The 22,500-nt window shown below is 41.6% G+C and overlaps 1 protein-coding gene and 1 long non-coding RNA gene across 4 annotated transcripts in view; both read right to left on the bottom strand.

The window, feature by feature from the left end:
• Positions 1-22,500, bottom strand: part of LOC126992192 (PH domain-containing protein DDB_G0287875-like) — a 50,030-nt gene that overhangs the window by 2,163 nt on the left and 25,367 nt on the right. For both annotated transcript variants that reach the window (XM_050850852.1, XM_050850853.1), the window contains exons 2-3: positions 19,088-20,100; positions 4,523-4,648 (exon numbers count right to left, since the gene is read on the bottom strand). In XM_050850852.1, the coding sequence (XP_050706809.1) occupies positions 4,523-4,648; positions 19,088-19,894 (933 nt within the window). In that variant the 5' untranslated portion in view covers positions 19,895-20,100. The remainder of the gene's footprint in view (positions 1-4,522; positions 4,649-19,087; positions 20,101-22,500) is intronic.
• LOC126992194 (uncharacterized) lies at positions 8,426-10,666 on the bottom strand. 2 transcript variants are annotated; one of them, XR_007746335.1, is made up of 3 exons: positions 10,630-10,666; positions 10,023-10,110; positions 8,426-8,474 (listed from the first exon to the last, which is right to left on the bottom strand). It is a non-coding gene; the product is annotated as an uncharacterized LOC126992194 (long non-coding RNA). The 2 variants fall into 2 exon arrangements; XR_007746334.1 differs by lacking the exon at positions 8,426-8,474 and adding an exon at positions 9,026-9,074.

The raw sequence follows: 22,500 nt of genomic DNA, 5'->3' as shown, positions 1-22,500 counted from the left end.
TTATACATCGTGAAGGATTTTGTTTTAGGTCTTTATATATTTTTTTCTTTGTCTTTTTTTCTGATTTTCCGTGAAACTTCTTTGTATGTTTTATAGACATTTTTCTTCGTTTTTTTCTGTTTTTGCTTTGTCTTAAAACTTCTTTGTACGTTTTTTTTATATTTTTCTCTGCTCATTTTCGTATTTGCCTTGAAAGTTTTCTTTATACGATTTCTATTAACTTATCTCTCTGCTTCTTTTCTAATTTACCTCGAAACTTTATTTGTACTTAATAGACTTTATTTTCTCTTTTATTTCCTTCTTATTTACTTTCATTAATTTCAGACCCGAATTGACTTTTTTTTGGGTTTTCATTTTCCTTGAGACCTTTCTTGATAGGTTTAATGGTGTTTGTTCTTTCATATGTTCTTATCGGCCTTGAAATATTTGTTTAAAGGTTTTCATGGCTCTGTTTCTCTGCCCTTCTTGCAAACCTATTTTTCTGTCAGCCTTTCTGATGTTAGTTATCTTGCGGCATCTTATTGATTTTTTCCCTTCCCTCTTCTCTTTTTTTCTCTTCTTTTCCTTACTTTCCGTTCTGCTTAATGTTTTATTCGCTTCTGACGTTTGCTTCATATAATTTTCCTCTTTTTCTCGTTTTATTTTTTTTTATTTTTTTTTGAGACATTTCATATACACACATTTTTATAGATGCAGTATTTTAATTAATTTTAGTCGGTGTGAGTTTTTACTGAGTATTATTATTTTTTTTTTTTTAGGTTTAATTGGTAATTCTATTGGTCATTCATTTTGTAAGTTTCCCAATACTTTGTGCATTTGTTCTATTTCTGCAACAAAGTTTTTTCATTCTGTAATTTCCTTCCAATATTTTATCAATCAATCCTTTTTTTATCTATTTCTGAAACAAACATTTTTTATTCGGTAATTTTCGGTAATCTTTATGCTTTTTTTCTCCATTTCTACAACAAACATTTCTCTTATTCTAATTTTCCTCTGATTTCCCACTCTATACTTTTTTTCTCAATTTCTTCAACAAACATTTTTCTTATTCTAATTTCCTTCTGATTTCCCACTCTTTATACTTTGTTTTCTTCTATTTTTGCAACATTTTTCTTTCTGTAATTTTCCTCTCAGTCTTTTTACTTCTTTTACTTTCTCTGCAACACACATTTTTGCTTCTAATTTTCCTCTCAGTCTTTTTACTTCTTTAACTTTCTCTGCAACAAACATTTTTTCACTCTAATTTTCCCTTCAGTCTTTTTACTCTTTTATTTTCTCTGCAACACACATTTTTTTCATTCTGTAATTTTTCTTTCCATCTTTTTACTTCTTTTACTTTCTCTGCAACAAACATTTTTCATTCTGTTCCCCAATCTTTCTACTTTTTTCTCGTATTTCTTTAACAAACATTTTTCATCATGTACTCCCATTCATTGTACTTTCTTTTCTATTTCTACAACCAACATTTTTTTTTTACAGTCTGATCTTAATATTTTTTTCTCTGTCTGTAACGAACATTTAATTCCCGCCGCCAGCTGTGTGTGCCGCGGCCATTAGAGAGCGGCATTGGTCGCGTTGTGTTGCCTGCGGCGCGGGGCTTAATTAGGCAGGTGTGGGCAGGTGCGGCGGCTCAGGTAATGCCCTCCAACACGCACTAATTAGCACAAGCATCACTGATTTACAGGTGTTTGTGTGTGTATGTGTGTGTGTGTGTGTGTGTGTGTGTGTGTGTGTGTGTGTGTGTGTGTGTGTGTGTGTGTGTGTGTGTGTGTGTGTGTGTGTGTGTGTGCTTTTTTTATTTGGCTTTTATTTTCTTGGCATGCCTTTTTCTTGTTTTTTTTTTCTTGTTTTCTTATGACTTTATTTTCTTATTTCTTATTTTCTTATTTCACACATTTTTATAAGATTGTTTTTTTTTCTTACTTATGTTTAGTGACTTTTCTTTTTTCATATATTCCTCTATGGCTACTACAACTACTACTACTACTACTACTACTACTACTACTACTACTACTACTAAATACTATTACTACTACTACTACTACTACTACTACTACGAATACAATCACCATTCTTATTTTCATTCTTCTTCTTGTTCTTATCATTACTATCATCACCATCATCATCATCATCATCTCATCATCATCACCATCACTACTATTAACACCATCACTCTTATCTCCTTTATTATCACCATCACCATCAGCATCACCCTCAGCCTCCCATCTCCCTTATCTTAATCAACAGGCGCACACGTTTACCTGTGAGCCCCGTGAGGTGTATTGAGGGCCACCTGTTTGCTAATTACTCATTGTTAGGGCCAGGGAGGCGTGATAATGGGCTCTGTTATGGCCCTTATTGGAGAGCGACGTCATGAAGAGGGGGAGGGAGGGATGAGGAGGGAGGGGGGATTGTTGATGGGGGATGGGAGGGAAAGGGAAGGGAAGGGAACGTAAGGGAACGGAAGGGAAAGGAAAGAAAGGGAATAAAGGGAATGGGAAGAGAGGAAAGGAAAGGAAAGGAAAGGAAAGGAAAGGAAAGGAAAATAATAGAAAGGAAAAGAAAAGAGAGGAAATGAAAGGAATGGGAAGGAAAGGGAGAGGAGAGAGAGAGAGAGAGAGAGAGAGAGAGAGAGACTGTTTAGGGATTCTGACCTACGAAGTTTCTGCTGACGTCAGAGAGAGAGAGAGAGAGAGAGAGAGAGAGAGAGAGAGAGAGAGAGAGAGAGAGAGAGAGAGAGAGAGAGAGAGAGAGAGAGAGAGAGAGAGTCTGACATCTTTAGTGGAGAGTGACGTCAGAGAGGCTTACGTGGACGAGGAGGAGGAGGAGGAGTAGGAGGAGGAGGAGGAACACCTACATGATGACGTGAATGTTGGAGGAGGGGAAAGAGGGGAAGGAGGGAGGGAGGGAGAGAGGGAGGGTATATTTTTTTTACAGGGTGGGTGTGAATTCTTAAGGAGACTAACTTTATTAGGGATACTTGACAGGGAGAATAACTTTAATAAAGGATACTTGACAGGGAGAATAACTTTAATAGAGGACACTTGACAGGGAAATCTAACATAAGAGAAGGTTTGGAAGATGACAACATACCATAACATAAGGTGGAGAGGAAGAAGGTGAGAAGGGTGAGGGGTTACCTGGAGACCTTATCTACCTGTATTTGTGGCTTACCTGTTGATTGGATACCTGTGGGTGGATCTATGTTTACCTGGGGCGAAGGGAAGGTGAGGTGATTTTTGTATGAAGGATAGGAAGGGGAAGGTAGTCTGGGGAGGAGGGACGGGGAAGGAAACATGGAGGTAAGGAAAGGAGAAGTAAATTGTGGAGGAGTGAGGAGGTGATAGGGAGGTGGAGAGGAAAGGAAGCATGCAGGTAGGAAAGGAGAGAAAGGGGAAGAAAGGAAAGTGAAGGGAGGGCAGGGGGAAGGAAGAGAAGGTGAAGGGAAACTATGGAAATGGATGAAAGGAAAGGGAAGGAAAAAAAAAGGAGAGGAAAGTGAAGGGAAGGGAAGGGGAAAGGGAGGAAAGGTGAGGGGAAAAGATGAAAAGGAAAGGGACGGGAAGGGAAGGGGTAAGATATTGAGGGAAGTGGAGTGTGGAGGACAGGTGGACAGGAAAGAAAGCAGGGAGGTGGGGAGATTAGTTTACGTAAGTGGAGAGAGGAGTGGAGGTGGAGGAGTGAGGTGCTGGAGTGGAGTGCAGAGGAGGATCGGTGGATGGGTTATGTGGAGAGAGATGTGGAAGCTTGAAGGGAATATAAGATTAACATAACATGGAGGTGGATGAATTAAGTGGACGAAAAGGAAGGAGAAGGGGAAGTGGAAGGCTTGAGAACGAAAGGTGGAGAGGATGCCCGTGGAATGGAAGTGGAGAAACGATGTGGAATTAAGTTAACGTGACATTTATTCATTAATTTTGTTTGTTGGTTTACGCTGGGAGACAGAACGAAGGCGAAAGAAAGAGAGAAAACAGACAAAGGCGCTCAACGTTCTGCTCTGACAAGGAAAACGAGGGACGGAGGAAGCCAAATATACCTGATGATTGTCGTCTATTTTTAGTGTTTTCGGTAAGTCGGGTTCAGTTTGGGTACCTTTGGTTTGGTTTGGTTTAGTTTGGTTTAGTGTTTGTTAGTTTTGTCTCATCTAGTTTGGTTTGGTTTAAGTTTATTTTGCTTTGTGTTTGGTTTCGTTTGATTTGGGTTTACTTGGGGTTAGGTTTACTTGGGGTTAGGTTTGGTTTTGGTTTAGTTTGGGTTTGGGTGTGGTTGGGTTGGATTAAGTTAGGTTTGGGCTTAACTTAATTTAGTTTGGGTTTCATTTTGTTTGGTTTGGCTAGGGTTTACTTTGGGTTTGGTTAGGGACATGAAAAAAACATGAAGTGAGGTGAGGTGAAATCAGATGAGTACATGCGAGGTGAGGTGAGGTGAGGTGAATGAAGGTGAAGTGATTTCAGGTGAGTTTACGTTAGGTGAGGTGCGGTGAGGCGAGGCGAGATGATGTAAGGCCGCATGCACACTGTACCTTGGTGACGTGGGCCAGCACTGCGTGGGCGGCGCGGCATCTGTTCCCTAGTGTGCGTGTGAGCGTCTCGCCCGCCACCACCAGCTCGGCGTCCAGGGCCGTCACCAAGCTGTCCAGGGTGCTCACCTGTGGAAGGGGGAGGGGGTGTTACCTGGGGGAGAAGGGAAGCTCAGGGAAGGCTTGCTTGGGGAGGAGAGGAAGCAGAAGCGTGGCCTGGGGAGGAGAGAAGAGTTACCTGGACAAGAGGAAAGTGATTGGATACCTGAAAGGGGGGGGGGGGGTGAGGTTATCGGGGGAAGGGAGCTCAGTGCAGACGTGTGTGGGGAGGAGCGGAAGCTGAATGGTAGAAGGAAGAAGGGAAGGGTGGCGGGAAGGAAGCGGGTTACCTGTATATTTTGATTACCTGGTACGAAAGGACGGTGATTGCATACCTGGGGCGAGGGGAAGTCGAAGGGGGTATCTGTTAGGGAGGAGATAAAACTAGAGTAGTCTGGTAATAAGGGACAGGTGAGAGGTTACTTGGGGACATCGTTACCTGTGTGTGGATTACCTGGGCACGAGAGGAAGGGAGGGGTTACCTGTCAAGGGAGAACAGCAGTGAGAGGACACCTGTTTACCTGTAGGAAAGGGGAAAGTGAGAGAATGCTTGTAAGGGAAAAGCTGTGAGGGGAGAACTGTTTACCCGTGGGAGAGGGAAAGGTGATAGAATACCTGTGGGGGCTTACCTGTGGGGAGAACATTTGTTACCTGGGGCGGAGGAAAAGATGAAAGAATTCCTGGAAATGAGGGGAAGGTGAGGGGAGGATATATTACTTTGGGCCAGCAGGGAAAGGAAAGAGAAAGTAATTATTTGCATGGCTTACCTGTGAGATATAACACCTGGCCTAGTGGAGGAAGGGGAGGGGGTGAATGGAAGAAAGGAGGACTATCTACCTGAGACGAGGGAAAGATCATATTTTACCTGGGGATGCGGGGAACAAACCTTACTATTTACCTGTAGGATGCTTAATTACCTGCGCATAAGAGGTCACTAATTACCTAAGGAGAGGGTAAGATGAATACCTATCTGTTACCTGAGGATGAGGGGTCAAGTTACCTGTCCATTATTACCTGTGTGTCTAGTTAACTGTGGAAAGGGGAACACCTGGCTGCCTTGGGAATGAGGGGAAGAGTGGGGAGTTACCTGGTGGAGAGAGAGAGAGAGAGAGAGAGAGAGAGAGAGAGAGAGAAAGGGATGGAAAGGAAAGAATGGAAAGGATGGGAGGGGAAAATAAAAGATGAGGAGTGGAGGGAATGGCAAAGGAAAGGGGAAAAGAGAATGAAAGGAAGGAAGGGAAGAGAAAGAGAAGGTGAAAAGATGGAAAGGAAAGGAAAGGGAAGAGAAGGGAGAGGTTAAGAAAGAGGAGAGGGGAGAGAAAGGGAAGAGAAGGGGTTGGAAAGGGAGAAAGGGAAGGGAATGGGTAAGAAAGGGAAGGAGGAACAAAGGGAGGGGAGGGGAGGGAAGGGACAGGAAGGGAAGGGAAGTAAAGGTTTCACAGTGACATTTTAGACTCTGAAACTTAGCAAATTATTCAGTCGAGAGAGAGAGAGAGAGAGAGAGAGAGAGAGAGAGAATAAACATGGCATACAGGAATACTAGACAAGGATTAAACGCGAATTCTTTGTTGTTGGCGTAAAGGAAATCCTGAAAAATCCGCAAAGATCAATTACAGTCCGGATCCGCCTTGTGTCCGTCCGCTCCCACCTGCCGTCTCTTACCTGTGTCATCCACCTGGCCCTACCTGCCCTTCCCTTATGTTACCTGCCTCCCTTTCTCTTTTCTTCCTTTCCTTCCTTTCCTCTCCCTTCCTTCCCTCCAGTTTTACCTTTCCTTATGTTACCTGCCTCATTTTCTCTTTTCTCCCTTTCCTTCCTTCCTTTCCCTACCTTTCCTTATGTTACCTGCCTCCCTTTCTCTTTTCTCCCTTTCCTTCCTTCCTCTCCCTACCTTTCCTTATGTTACCTGCCTCCTTTTCTCTTTTCTCCCTTTCCCTCCCTTCCTCTCCCTACCTTTCCTTGTGTTACCTGCCTCCCTTTCTCTTTTCTCCCTTTCTCTCCCTTCCTCTCCCTACCTTTCCTTATGTTACCTGCCTCCCTTTCTCTTTTCTCCCTTTCTCTCCCTTCCTCTCCCTACCTTTCCTTATGTTACCTGCCTCCTTTTCTCTTTTCTCCCTTTCCTTCCCTTCATCTCCCTTCCCTCCCTCCATTTTTACCTTTCCTTATGTTACCTTCCTCCCTTCTTCTTTTCTCTCCCTCCTTCCCTTCCACTTTTTCCCCTCCCCTTTCATTCTTTTTCTGTTTTACCTTCGCTCCTACCTTCTTACCTGTGTCATCCACCTGTTCTCCCTTCCCTTACCTTCCCTCACTTGCCACCCTCCCTCTTCCTCCCTCCCCTTTTTCTCTCTAATCCATTCCTTCCCTTTGTGTTCTTCGATATCGTTTATTATTTTTTGTTTTTTGTTTTTTTCTCCTTAATGTGTTTATAATCTTTTTTATCACGTTTGGCCGATAGTGCTGGGAGGCTTTCTAGGTAGGGCTGCTGGTCGGCAACGGACAGGTAACCCAATGGATGCGGGTTTCCTACAAGAAGACATCACCAAGCTACAGGAGTGAAAAAAAATGGCTACTCCAATTTAGTGAAGAAAAATGTGAGGTCATGCATCTTGGGAGGGGAAATCCAGCATACCAATACCACATGGGAAACACCCCACTACCCACCACAGAGGCACAGAATGACCTGGGAGCATATGTTACCAGGCTACCAGTGAAGGCGAAATCCGTGCCAGTCGCAGCGGACGGGTTTGTAGCGCGGGCAAGTGACGCCATAGTGACGTCATTGCTGCTAGGCTCATAAGAACATAAGAACATAAAAGCTGCCCCCCGGAGCTCCACTTGATCGCTAGAGTCCGGGTTGACGGGTGGTTTCCAGGTCAGCATGTGGGTAGTCTTAGGGTCGTATTTTAAAACATTTCGTCGCCCAAGTTCACATATTTGACATGGCTTTCGTAGGAGCTGTAGGCCTATCCAGGGGTAGTTTTATGACCCTGGTGGTAGTTTGACCGTTCTTCTGTACCATGAACCTACAAAAACACTTATTAGAACCTGACTGATCTCCGTTTGGGCCTTTGGAAATTGTTGATGTGAGAGGCTGCTGTATTCCCTGCCTAATACAGTCTACATCCCTTGGCCAGCGTTTATCTTGTCCAGCAACCACAACACGGCTAAGAATACCACCCTTAGGCCACTCGGCGATGGTTTAAATTAATCATATTGTGACAGCGGCGAGACATGGACCCGGGTTTTCCAGACATCGCCTCCGCACTCTGACCGCCCAGCCACTGTTTTTTTTTTTTTTTTTTTTTTTTTCTTCCGTTAAAAAATAATCCGTCGAGTCTCAGTTTGTTTCGACCTTTTCATTATGTTTTTTCGTGTCCTTTTTCGTTTCACTTTTACTTCTATCTTTTATTTGTAACCTAAACTTTTTCCGTTTTTTAATTCTTTTCTTTTTTCTTCTTTCTTCTCCAGCGTTTTAATTTAGTTGTTTTCTTTCTTTTTTATCTTTCCTTCTCAATCAACCTTTTTACTTATTGTTTTTTTTTTTTACCTTTTTCTTTAACCTTACACGCTTTATTTTATGAGTTTTCTTTCTTACCCCTTTAACCTTACGCTTTATTTTATTAGTTTTCTTTCTTACCCCTTTAACCTTACGCTTTATTTTATTAGTTTTCTCTCTTACCCTTTTAACCTTACGCTTTATTTTATTAGTTTTCTCTCATACCCCTTTAACCTTACGCTTTATTTTATGAGTTTTCTTTCTTACCCTTTTAACCTTACGCTTTATTTTATGAGTTTTCTTTCTTACCCTTTTAACCTTACGCTTTATTTTATTAGTTTTCTTTCTTACCCTTTTAACCTTACGCTTTATTTTATTAGTTTTCTTTCTTACCCCTTTAACCTTACGCTTTATTTTATGAGTTTTCTTTCTTACCCTTTTAACCTTACGCTTTATTTTATTAGTTTTCTTTCTTACCCCTTTAACCTTACGCTTTATTTTATGAGTTTTCTTTCTTACCCTTTTAACCTTGCACGCTTTATTTTATTAGTTTTCTTTTTTACCCTTTTAACCTTGCACGCTTTATTTTATTAGTTTTCTTTTTTACCCTTTTAACCTTGCACGCTTTATTTTATTAGTTTTCTTTTTTACCATTTTAACCTTGCACGCTTTATTTTATTAGTTTTCTTTTTTACCCTTTTAACCTTGCACGCTTTATTTTATTAGTTTTCTTTTTTACCCTTTTAACCTTGCACGCTTTATTTTATGAGTTTTCTTTCTTACCCTTTTAACCTTACGCTTTATTTTATTAGTTTTCTTTCTTACCCCTTTAACCTTACGCTTTATTTTATGAGTTTTCTTTCTTACCCCTTTAACCTTACGCTTTATTTTATTAGTTTTCTTTCTTACCCTTTTAACCTTACGCTTTATTTTATTAGTTTTCTTTCTTACCCTTTTAACCTTACGCTTTATTTTATTAGTTTTCTTTCTTACCCCTTTAACCTTACGCTTTATTTTATGAGTTTTCTTTCTTACCCCTTTAACCTTACGCTTTATTTTATTAGTTTTCTTTCTTACCCTTTTAACCTTACACGCTTTATTTTATTAGTTTTCATTCTTACCCCTTTAACCTTACACGCTTTATTTTATTAGTTTTCTTTCTTACCCCTTTAACCTTGCACGCTTTATTTTATTAGTTTTCTTTTTTACCCTTTTAACCTTGCACGCTTTATTTTATTAGTTTTCATTCTTACCCCTTTAACCTTACGCTTTATTTTATTAGTTTTCTTTCTTACCCCTTTAACCTTACGCTTTATTTTATTAGTTTTCTTTTTTACCCTTTTAACCTTGCACGCTTTATTTTATTAGTTTTCATTCTTACCCCTTTAACCTTACGCTTTATTTTATTAGTTTTCTTTCTTACCCCTTTAACCTTACGCTTTATTTTATTAGTTTTCTTTCTTACCCTTTTAACCTTACACGCTTTATTTTATTAGTTTTCTTTCTTACCCCTTTAACCTTACGCTTTATTTTATTAGTTTTCTTTCTTACCCTTTTAACCTTACGCTTTATTTTATTAGTTTTATTTCTTACCCCTTTAACCTTGCACGCTTTATTTTATTAGTTTTCTTTTTTACCCCTTTAACCTTACACGCTTTATTTTATTAGTTTTCTTTCTTACCCCTTTAACCTTACACGCTTTATTTTATTAGTTTTCTTTTTTACCCCTTTAACCTTACGCTTTATTTTATTAGTTTTATTTCTTACCCCTTTAACCTTGCACGCTTTATTTTATTAGTTTTCTTTTTTACCCTTTTAACCTTACACGCTTTATTTTATTAGTTTTCTTTCTTACCCTTTTAACCTTACACGCTTTATTTTATTAGTTTTCTTTCTTACCCTTTTAACCTTACACGCTTTATTTTATTAGTTTTCTTTCTTACCCTTTTAACCTTGCACGCTTTATTTTATTAGTTTTCTTTCTTACCCCTTTAACCTTACGCTTTATTTTATTAGTTTTCTTTCTTACCCCTTTAACCTTACGCTTTATTTTATTAGTTTTCTTTCTTACCCTTTTAACCTTACACGCTTTATTTTATTAGTTTTCTTTCTAACCCCTTTAACCTTACGCTTTATTTTATTAGTTTTCTTTCTTACCCTTTTAACCTTACACGCTTTATTTTATTAGTTTTCTTTCTTACCCCTTTAACCTTGCACGCTTTATTTTATTAGTTTTCTTTCTAACCCTTTTAACCTTACACGCTTTATTTTATTAGTTTTCTTTCTTACCTTTTAACCTTACGCTTTATTTTATTAGTTTTCTTTCTTACCCTTTTAACCTTACACGCTTTATTTTATTAGTTTTCTTTCTAACCCTTTTAACCTTGCACGCTTTATTTTATTAGTTTTCTTTCTTACCCTTTTAACCTTACACGCTTTATTTTATTAGTTTTCTTTCTTACCCTTTTAACCTTACACGCTTTATTTTATTAGTTTTCTTTCTTACCCCTTTAACCTTACACGCTTTATTTTATTAGTTTTCTTTCTTACCCTTTTAACCTTACACGCTTTATTTTATTAGTTTTCTTTCTTACCCCTTTAACCTTACGCTTTATTTTATTAGTTTTCTTTCTTACCCTTTTAACCTTACACGCTTTATTTTATTAGTTTTCTTTCTTACCCTTTTAACCTTACGCTTTATTTTATTAGTTTTCTTTCTTACCCTTTTAACCTTACACGCTTTATTTTATTAGTTTTCTTTCTTACCCTTTTAACCTTACACGCTTTATTTTATTAGTTTTCTTTCTTACCCCTTTAACCTTACGCTTTATTTTATTAGTTTTTATATCCCCTTTTATTCTTTCTTAGCCATTTTCTTTTCTTTCAACGTTTTCCAGCTATTTCTTGTTTCCTTTTACCATTTTAAACCAACGATTCATTGGCTCCCTCTATCAACCCAGCATCAGTTCATACTTTTTTGTACCTATCTGGTCCCTGCTCCTCTACCTGTTCCCCCTCCCCCTCCCCTTCCTTCCCCCTCCCCCCTTATCTGCCTCGTTATCTACCTGTCCTGTCTACCTGTCGCGTGTTACCTTCGCTTCACCTTAAGATGACTTTTTTTTTTCGAAGTTCTGTTAATGAGATTTTTCTTTGTGGTGGATTGTTTTTTGGTGTTTCTTAGAGATGTTTCTGCTGTTTTTTTTGTTATTATTATTGTTCTGCTTTTCTTTTCTTTTTTCCTTCATCGTCTTTTCTTGTTCTTTTCTTCTTCTTCTTCTTCTTCTTCTTCTTCTTCTTCTTCTTCTTCTTCTTCTTCTTCTTCTTCTTCTTCTTCTTCTTCTTCTTATTATTATTATTATTATTGTTATTGCAGTTTTTCTTCTCTTAATAAAGATTTTACACACACACACACACACACACACACACACACACACACACACACACACACACACACACACACACACACACACAAACAAACACACATATACACACACACACGAATCCACAAAAATGTTTACATAGCCTTTTGGACCCACGAAAACACACCCACCCACCCACCCACATCCGCCCACACACACACACACACACATCTGTCAGGTCCTTGCTTGTATGACGTCATCAGGAAGGTGGATCATAACTCCCCCTTCCCTCTCCCTCCTCTTCCCAATCCTCCCCTCCTCTTCCCCGTCCCCTGCTTCATTTCCCCTCCTTTCCCTCCCCATTCCCTTTCTCTTCCCTCACCATCTCTCTCTCTCTCTCTCTCTCTCTCTCTCTCTCTCTCTCTCTCTCTCTCTCTCTCTCTCTCTCTCTCTCTCTCTCTCTCTCTCTCTCTCTCTCTCTCCATTTTTTCATATACTATTTTCTTTTCCTCTCCTCCTCCTCCTCCTCCTCCACCACCACCCTCTCTGCCTGAAGACATTAGTTTCCCCCACAGCTTAGGTCACCAGTAGTGTAAGTTAAGGGTAGTAATTTCCTCTTATTTCTCTCTTTACTGTAAAATTTCCATGTCCCTTTCTTCCTTAAAGGCACATGGTGTTCTCTTCTAACTGTTTCCTGCCGGAGGGAGAGGTGGGTGGGGAGGAGCCTTCATCTATTCTGTCCTGTCCTACCACACGTAGATCACTAGTAGTAGAGGTAGTAAACAGACACCCTCGCCATAGACCGACAGGTCTCCTGGTGTCTGTTCTTCCTATGTATTCCTCCTCCTCCTCCTCCTCCATCGTAGAATAATAATGACGTCTGCACAGAATTAATTTTTACTGTGGGCAGTGTGACAAGTGTGTGTGAGGGGAGGGACGGGGACAGGGAAGGGAGGCGTAATAGCTGCCACGCTGGTGTTGGTTAATGGATTCACAATAAAAGAATTCAACTGTTTAGAAATGCAATTAACCAGATTAACGGCGGGGGTTGTGACGTGTGTGTGTGTGTGTGTGTGTGTGTGTGTGTGTGTGTGTGTGTGTGTGTAGGGGGCGGGGAGAGTATATATCACCCCTGGCCTGATCAATGGCTGGGCTTGTCATCGCCAGGAAGTACCCCCCCCACCCCCCCCCCTCCCGACCAGAGCAAGGTTCATTATTGTCGATCTCTGGGTGCTGGCAGGACCTCACACGCCACACACCCCATCCCCATTGCTCAAGGGGGACAGTAACCACTCCTTGTCAGTGAACGGGGCTCGAACCTCCGTCTACTAGAGAGTGAAGCCTGGCAGAGCAGCAGACCTCTATCACGGAACTACCGAAGCGTTGTGTGTGTGTGTGTGTGTGTGTGTGTGTGTGTGTGTGTGTTGATTACGGTATTCCACCTCCTCCACCTCCTCCTCCTACTCCTCCTCAGCCTCCTCCTCTTTCTCCTCCTCCTCTTCCTCCTTCTCGTTTTCCTCGTCCTCCTTTTCCTCGTCCTCCTTTGCCTCCTCCTCCTCCTCCTCCTCCACCACACCACCACCACCACCACCGCCACCTCACCCCTCCTATATTTCACCACCTGACCTCCGCAACCCTACGCTCACCTTACCTGTGCTCCCCCCCCTCACCTCCCCCTCCCTCACCTGTGACACCTGTAGCCACCTGGGGACACCTGTGGCTCACCTTTCCCTCATTATTACCCTTATTGATTTTTTTTCTTTTCTCTCTCTCTCTCTCTCTCTCTCTCTCTCTCTCTCTCTCTCTCTCTCTCTCTCTCTCTCTCTCTCTCTCTCGTAGTCTATTTCAGTTCCCTTTTTTCCCTTTATATTCTTTTTGTTTTATTTTTTTGCTTCCTCCATTCAGTATTTTCTTTCCTCTTCAATTAAATTCCTGTCATTTTGCTCTTTATTCTGCACTTTCTTTTATTCTTTACCTTCCTATTCTTCCTCCTTCCTTTCCCTTTTTCTTTCCTTTCCCTTCCCTTCGCTTTCCTTCTTTTTCCATTATCTTCCCTTTCCTTCCCTTCCCTTCCCTTTCTTTCCCTTTCCTTCCCTTTTTTCCCTTCCCTTCTCTTCCCATCCCTTCCCTTCCCGTCCTAACCTCCCCTTTCACCCCATGCACTCTCTTCCTTCCCTCCACTCCCCTTCCCTCTCCTTCCCTTCCCTTCCCTTCCTTTCCCTTCCATTCCCTTCCCTTCCGCGTCCTATCCCTTCCCTTCCGTGTCCCATCCCTTCCCTTCCCTCGCCTTTCCCTCCCTTCCCTTCCCTTCGTCTCAATATTGGATCCTTATATTTTTCCCTTCGTCCCCTTCCATTCAATTGTTTGTATCTTTTTTTATATATATTTTTAATTTTTGTCCTTCCTCCCTTACCTGAGTTACCTTTCCTATTTATTTTCCCTCCCTCACCCTCGTACTTTCTCTTGTTTTCCTTTAATTTGTTTCCGCTTTCCTTTCCTTCCTTCTCATGCTTTCCTTTTTGCTATCATTTCTTTTCTTACTTTCTTTTCTTTTCTTTTTCATTCTTCTCTTCCATTATTTTTTTCCTCCTCCTCCTCCTCTTCCTCTTTATTTTCCCTCCCTCACCCTCCTACTTTCTCTCTAGTTTTCCTTTACTTTTTTTTTCTTCCTTCTTTTCCTTCCTTCTCATGCTTTCCTTTTTGCTATCATTTCTTACTTTCTTTTCTTTTCCTTTCCTTTCTTCTCTTCCATTATTTTTCCTCCTCCTCCTCCTCATCTTATTTATCTTTACTCCCTCCTGTTCCCACTTTCCTTCTTCTCTTCCTTTACTTCGTTTTCTCATTCCCTTCCTTCCTTCTTCTTTCGATTTTGCCTCCTTTTGCTTCCTTTCCCTTTTTGTCATTTCTCTTATCCTGTTTCTTTTCTCCTTTGTCTCCCTTCAATTCGTTTCCACATCCATTTCCATTCTTTTCCTTCTTTTCTTTTTGTCTTCATTTACTTCCGTTTTTTTTTCTATTACTTTTCCTTTACTTCATTTCCTCAGTTCATTCCTTTATTCTTCTTCTTTCCATTTTTCTTTCTTTTACTTCCCTTTCCCTTTAAATTATTTCTCTTAACTTCTGTTCTTTTTCTCTTTAGTCCAACTTCTCTTCATTTCCTCATTTCTTTCCTTCCTTCTTCTTTTCTTTTTCCTTTTTTATTTTCAGTTCCTTTTCTTTCTTTCCCTTATCTTCCTCTCCCTTTTCTCCTTCCTCTCCTTCCTTCTCCTTCTTTCCATTTTCCCTTCTTTTACTTTCCTTCCCTTTCCTTCATTTCTCTTATTTTCCGTCTCATTTTCTCTTTAGTCTAACTTTCCTTCATTTCCTCATTTCTTTTCTTCCTTCTCCTTTCCCTTTTTTTCCGGTCCCGTTTCTTCCTTTCCCGTATCTTCCTTTCCTCTTCTCCTTTGTCTTCCTTTACCTTGTTTCCTCCTTCCCCTCCTTCCTTCTCCTTTCCATTTTGTCTTTTTTTACTTCCTTTCCTTTCCTTCATTTCTTTTATTTTCCGTTTCATTTTTGCTTTAGTCTAACTTTACTTAATTTCCTCAATCATTTATCATCCCTCTCCTTTTCATTTTGCTTTCCCACACTTCCTTTCACTTTCCTCCATTTCTCTTATTTTCCGTTCCATTTCCTAACTTTACTGCATTTCCTCATTCATTTTCATCCCCCTCTACTTCTTTCCATTGTGCCCTCCTTTCCTTTCTTTACATTTCCTTCATTTCAATTATATCCAGTTTCTTTTTTCCACTTTCTCCCCTTCCTCATCTCCGTTTTATATAATTTTTCGCTTTGTTGTACTTCCCTCGTCTGTGTTTCTTCCTTCCTTCCTTCCTTCCTTCCTCTACTCATGTATTTCATTTATTATAACTTTTTCCCCCTCCTGTTTCACTCCTTCACTTCAGTCGTTCACTAATGTCTTTTACTTGTCATTTTTCCTCTTTTATTCCTTCCTTCATGTTTTCTCCTCCTACCCTCTCCTCCTCCGCCTCTTCGCCTTGCTCTCTTCCCACTCACACCTCTATCAATGTCGTTTTCAGGAGGGGGGAGGTGTCAGTACAACTTCAGCCCGAATCAATCACTTTTTTGGGCTTCTTTTGTTTCCTATTTCTCCAGCCCAATGCGATCTCTCTTTGGGGTTCTTCTGTATCCCTTTTTCCAACCCACAGCGACCATTAGTTTAGGATTCTTCTGTATTCGTTTCCCAGCCCAAATTGACCATTCTCGGGCTGTTGTATACCTTTTTCCAAGTCCTAATCGATCTTTCTTTTGGGCTCATACTGTATCCTTTTTTTCCGACCTAAATCCATCCCATCTTCGGACTTCGTTTCTGTCTTTTCCAGCTCGAACCGATAACTTGCTGGGCTGTTCTAATCTTTTCTCAGCTCAAATCGATCGCTCGTTTGGGCTTTTGTTGTTCCCGTTTTTTATGAGTTTCGGGGTTTGTCGTGAAAAAATAACAACGCATTTTTTTTCATCAATTAATTATCGTTTTTTTTTTTTATGTTTATTTTCATTACCGTGAGAGCCAACTGGTTATCTTATTTATTACTCTAAATTTGTTTATTTTATTCGATTTTATTAGTTTATTTATTTATTTATTTGTGTGTCTGTTTTATCTCTTTTTTTTTGTTGATCTTTCTTGTGTTTTCATCTCTCCGCGAATTAGTTGTTGTGTTTGTTTGTGTGTGTGTTTTGTCTTTTTTTGTCTCATTTTCTCTTGAGTGTTCATCTCCCATTCATATTTTGTGTTTGTGTGTTTCTGCTCCTTTTTTCTTTTCTATTTTTTTTTTTTTTTCATCTTCCCCGCGTATTCATGTCCCGTAGTTATTTTCGTGTTTGTTTGTGTGTGTGTGTGTTTCATCTTTTTATTTTTTGTTCGTCTTACCTGTGCGTTCATCTCCCCGTGAATTAATTACCGCACCTCTCCGTACCTGCCTCCTGAATTACCGGTTTAAAAGTTGGCGAAAAGTGGATATTGATTGGCTTCCTCCTCTCATGAATGAGAGGAGGTACCAGGGAGGAGGACGAGGAAGGAAGGAGGAGGAAACGGAAGATAAGATTATTGGATTAATGGGGAGGAGGAGGAGGAGGAGGAGGAGGCGACATAAGTGAAGACAAAGAAGGGGAGAGAAAAAATGAGGTCATCACCTTCCGTGTGTGTGTGTGTGTGTGTGTGTGTGTGTGTGTGTAGTGGGTGGAGGTGGGCTCTGTACCTGACTTTTCATAATTGTCAAGTCACAGGTGAAGTTCAGGTGAGTCACAGGTAAATGCCTAATCACGCTAACAGGTAACTCCCCTCGTCCAGGTAACCTCCGTGCACAGGTAATTCGTTCCCAGGTAAATTCCATAAATACAGGTAACCCCTTCCTCGTGTATATTTTTCCGCCCTTTTTTTTCCTTCATTTCTTTCTTTCTTTCTTTTTTTATTTTTTTCTTCATTCTTTCCTTACTTTGCTCCTTCCTTCCATCTTTCCTTCCTTCGTTTCTTCCTTCTTTTCTTGCTTTCATTATTTCTTCCCTTTATTATTTTTTTCCTTCATTCCTTTGTTCTGTTCTACCCTCCTTTTTTTCCCTTCATTCTTTTCTTCTTTTCCAACCCTCGCCTTCCCCCTTTTTTCCTTTTTCACATCTTTCTTCCTTACTTTCTACCATCCTTTCTTCCTTCCATCTTTCCCTCCTTCCTTCATTCCTTCCTTTTTTTCCTTCTCTCCTTCCTTGTGTCCCTTCTTCCTTCCCTCATTTCGTTCTTTCCCCGCTTCGTTGCTTCCCATCTTCCTCCCTTCCCTTCTTTCTTCCTTCCCTTCCTTTATTTTTTTTCAGTTCTTTCATTCCATTATCCTCACATGCCATCCCTTCCCTTTCATTCCCTTCCCTTCCTTTCTCTTCCCCTTCCCTTCCCTTCCCTTCCCTCCCCTTTCCTTCCCTTCCCTTCCCTTTCTTTTCTCTTCTCTTTTTTTAATCCTTATATTTTTTCTTTCGTTTCCTCCCTTTCCATTGATCTGTACTTTTTTTATGTTGTTATGTTTATGTTTTTAACAGTGGCACAAAACGTTTCTTCCTTTTCTTTCCTCCTTTTCCTCGTCTTGGTCTGCCACAATTGCCGCCGGAAAGTAGCTCAGTCTCCCCCTTCCCCGGACGCCCCAAGTTAAGTTTTCCTTGTTGGCCAAAGTACACCTCGTTTTCTCCTCCTCCCCGCGGTAACATTTGTATTAGTTCCCCCCTATACATAAATAAACACCCCATTACTGTCTCTCTCTCTCTCTCTCTCTCTCTCTCTCTCTCTCTCTCTCTCTCTCTCTCTCTCTCTCTCTCTCTCTCTCTCTCAGGTGTTCAAAGAGACAGGTGAGTCGAGCGGGGATTAGCTCTTCACGCCTCGTTGTGTGTGTGTGTATGTGTGTGTGTGTGTGGGTATGTGTGTGTGTGTGTGTGTGTGTGTGTGTGTGTGTGTGTGTGTGTAAATATGCGTTGTCATCTTGTTTTTCTTCCTCTTCCTTTTCTTTCCTTTTCTTAATCGGGTCATATTTCTCCTCCTCACCTCCTCCTCCTCCTCCTCCTCCCTTCTCCTCCTCCTCCCTCCCATTCGTCACATCCTCCAATTTTCTTTATTCCTTATTCCCTCCTCCCATAATATACCCCTTCCCTTAACCCTTTCCTCAGCTCCTCCCTTCCCTTCCTCCTCCTCCTCCTCCTCCTCCTCCTCCCATCATAGGTCACTCCACCCTTTTATACCTGTACACTCCTTCTTTCTTACCTTTCCTGTGTCCTATTTTCTTTCTTTCCTCCTTTTTTCCTTTCTGATTTATTCCATTTTCTTCCCTCCCTCTTTTCTTCCACTTTTCCCATTCTTTCTTTTTAATTCATTTCTTTTTTTTCTTCCTTCGGTTCTTACTTTCTTTCCTTCATTCCTTTCTTCATTTATTTCTTCCTTTATTATTTCCTTCACTTGCTCCTTCCTTCTTTCCTTTCCTTCTTTATTTCTTCCTTCGCTCCTATTCTTCCTTCCTTCCTTCCTTTCTTCCTCTTCCCTCTCACCATTTCTTTCTCTTCCCTCGTGTCTTCCTTCCTTCTCTCGCCCCCTTCTTCTTTCCCCTCTCTCACCCCACTCACCCCTCTCACCCTTCCTGCCACATTCCCCCACCCCTTTTCCACACCCCTCTCCCCTCTCACCCCACTCATTTCTCATCCCACTCACACCCCTCATCCCACTCACATCCCTCTCATCCCTACTCACCCCCCCACTCATATCCACCTCCCCCTACTCACATCCCTCTTCTCCCACTCATATCCCACTCTACTCCGTCACCCCTCTCCCCTCTCAAACCCTTCACCCTACTCCTCACCTCTCATTTCACCCCACTCACACTCCTCATTCAACTCACCCCACACACTTCTCTCCTTTTATTCCTCCTTTTTCATCCCACTCACCCCTCTCATTTCACCCCACTCACACCCCTCATGCAACTCACCCCACACTCTGTTCATCTTTTATTCCTCCTTTGTCATCCCACTCATCCCTCTCACATCCCACTCATCCCTCTCACATCCCACTCATCCCTCTCACATCCCACTCACCGCCTCCACGATGTAGCGCCGCACCATCTTGAGCCTCGCCAGCCCACTCGCCTGTCTCACCATGCTGTCACACACCGCCTCGTCACACGCCTGGAACCCACTCAGGTGACGGGCGGAGCGGCGTAACAGCCCCTCCAGCAGGTCCTCATCCTCTCGGTTTTCCTCTTGGTACTCTTGGTTTTCCTCTTGGTCCTCTTGAATTTCCTCTTGCTCTGTGTTTGTGTATTTTTCCGGTTTGCTTGATTTGTTATTCTCCCGACGTGTCACTTGCTTAAATCCGACCTCTTCCTCTTGAATGTCCTCTTGATCCTCTTGTTTTCCCTCTTGGTACTCTTGGGTATGGTCATTTTCCTCGGATGATCTGGTTTTATCTCCTCTTCTTTCTCCTGATACGCCCTCTTCCTCTTCCTCTTCTTCCTCTTGGGCTACCTCCTCCTCCTCTTCCTCCTCTTGTCCATTGATCTGTCTGGGTCCCTTCATCATTACCTCTTTTTCCTCTTGATTTCTGTAGCCTCTTTGACTTATCACTCCCCCTGGCACGAGTCTTTCCTCTTCTTCCTCTTCATGGATCAACGTCTCCTGCTTCCTCTTCATCCATTCCTTCTCTTCCTCTTCCGTGTTTGTGGAGGGTAAGGAAGCAAGAGAGGAAGGTCGGTGGGTCCCTGTTGTTGTTGTTGTTGTTGTTGTTGTTGTTGTTGTTCGTGGTGGTGGTGGTGGTGGTAGTAGTGTTGTTGTTGTTGGTGATGCTGTTGTTGTTGTTGTTGTGATTGTTGTTATGAGTAGTATGATAAATGTTGTGGTGGTCATTTTGCTGTTGGTGGTGTGGTAGTAGTAGTAGTAGTAATAGTAGTAGTAGTAGTAGTAGTAGTAGTAGTAGTAGTAGTAGTAGTTGTTGTTGTTGTTGTTGTTGTTTTATATTGCAGGTGTTTTTGTGTCTTCTTCTTCTTCTTCTTCTTCTTCTTCTTCTTCTTTAATTCTAATAGTTTTCTCTTTTATTTTTTTTTCTTCTTTGTCTGTAAATGGAGAGGCAAGTTGGCTTTAGGAATGCGTATAAAAGGTGAACACACACACACACACACACACACACACACACACACACACAAATCCTACAATGTTCTTTCTCCCCCCCCTCCCCCTCCAAGATAAAAGGAAAACAAGCAAATAAACAAAAAACTAGAAAACAAAAGCAAAAAAAAATACAAACATCCAACAAACGACAAGAACAAGAAGATAAAAGAAGAAAAGGAAAAGAATGACAATACTTTTTCAGAGAGAGAGAGAGGTGCAGTGTCAGAGAGAGGGGGGGAAGGGGAGGGGGATGGAGGGGGAAGATGACCGGACAAGAGAAAAGAGGAGGAGGAGGAGGAGGAGGAGGAGGAGGAGGAGGAGGTCAGGTTCAAGGTGCAGTTGGGGAAGCCAGGAAGGGAAGGGAAGAGGACGTGGGGAGGGGAAAGTGGAGGGAAGGAAGGGGAGGAGGGAAGGGAAGAGGAGGGAGGGCGCCCCACCATACTAAAGAGATTGCAGTATTTTGGTCAGGCAGGAGGAGGAGGAGGAGGAGGAGGTGGTGGAGGTGAGAGGGAGGAGGAGGAGGAGGAGGAAGAGTGTAGATGAGAGGGCAGAGGAAGGCAAGTTTTACATATCGGAAGGGGGGAGGAGGAGGAGGAGGAAGAGGAGGAGGAAGAGTGGGAGGGAATGTTGGTGCCTCTTGTGGGGAAAGAAGAGGGGTTGAGAAGAATGGAGAGGAAGGGAGGGAAGGGGAAGGGAGGGAAGTTAAGGGGAAGTGAAGGGAGAGAAAGGAAAAAAAAAGAAGATTGAGAAGGGGAAAGAAAGAGGAGGTAAAGGGAAGAAAGGAAAGGAGATTAAAGGAAAGGAAGGGGAGGGAAAGGGAAGAAAGGAAGGGAGATAAGAGGAAAGGGAGGGGAGGGAAAGGGAAGAGAGGAAGGGAGAGAAGAATGTGAGGGAAAGAAAGGAGAGGAGGGGAAGGGGAAAGGAAAGGAAGGAAAGAGAAGGAAAGGAAAGAAAGAAAGAAAAAAATGGAGTAAAAAAGAAAGAAAGAAAGAAAGGGAGAGGAGGAGAGAAAAGGGAAGATTGAGAGGGGAAAATGAAGGGAAGGGAAGAGGAATTGAAGAAGGAAAGGTAAAGGAAAAAGAGGAAATGGAGGGAAAAAAAAGATGATTGAGAAGGGAAAAGGAGGGTGAAGGGAGAGAAAGGGAAGAAAAAGGCACAAATTTGGGAAGCGTGATATTGGGGAGAGACCTTCATTTCACACTCAGGTAAGCACCCCTCTGCCTACCTGTTGAGCCCTTAATTAACCCTCACCCTCGACTTCACCTGTTCCCCTACCTCTTAACCACAATCTTCTAACTTACCTGTCTTAATTGCCTAGTTCTCACCTGTTAGCATACCTGTTCAGCGCAATATACTCATAATTTACCTGTCTTTAATTGCCTCATCTACCTGTTCATTTACCTGTTTATCGCGTCTAATTTACCTGTCTAATTGCCTTGTCTCCTGGTCACCTGTTGGTCGTTGTAATTATCTCTAGACTGCCCTCTCTTTGCTTTAATTACCTCTTCATTTACCTGTTCACCGCAATCTTCTAATCTACCTGTATTAATTAACTAGTCCTCACCTGGTTACCTGTTGCTTATTATAATTATCACTTGACTCTCCTCTCTAAGTCTACATCTGTTCATTTACCTCCATACCTAACCTTTTCCCCTCCACTTCCTCTCTCCCCCTTACTTTCCCTTCTATTCGTCTTTCCTTCCCTCCATTTCCCCTCCTTCCTCTTTTCTCCTCTTCCTTCCTTCCTTTCTTTATTTTCCTTCCTTTTCATTCCCTTTGCCATCTTTTTCCTTCCCTTAATTGACTTCACCTGTTCATTTTCCTGCATACCTAACCTTACCTTAATTACCTTCACCCGTAACACCTTAATTGTCCTCACCTGTTGACCTACTTGCATACCTGTACCTCTCCTTAATTGACTTCACCTGTTGGTCTGCCTTCATACCTGTCTCCTTGATTGCGTGTTAATTATCCGCATACCTGTTGTCATAATTACTCATCTTCTACCTGTTCTATTTAACTTACCTATAATCACCTGTCCTCTCCTAGTTGTCACCTATTTGCCTATACCTGTTCCGTGCACCTCACCTTAATTAGATGTTCACCTGCCCTATTCAGCTTCTTTCCACCTGTTTACCTGTCTCATCTTTCCCTATTACTTTCCTCTCTCTCTCTCACCTGCTTCACTCCTTTTTTACCTGAGATAGATAGATAGATAGATAGATGATATGTAATAATAATGATAAAAACGAAGAGGAAATAAGAGAGGAAGGGCGGAGGAAGAGGAGGTAAAAGAGAGAGGAGGAGTGAAGGAGAGGGGGAGAGAGAGGATGAAGGTGGGAAGG

The sequence above is a fragment of the Eriocheir sinensis genome, unplaced genomic scaffold (assembly GCF_024679095.1).
Source record: "Eriocheir sinensis breed Jianghai 21 unplaced genomic scaffold, ASM2467909v1 Scaffold415, whole genome shotgun sequence".
In the NCBI taxonomy this organism is placed as follows: domain Eukaryota; kingdom Metazoa; phylum Arthropoda; class Malacostraca; order Decapoda; family Varunidae; genus Eriocheir; species Eriocheir sinensis.
The sequence above is the reverse complement of the archived record's forward strand: the minus strand, read 5'-3'. Positions and strand labels throughout refer to the sequence as shown.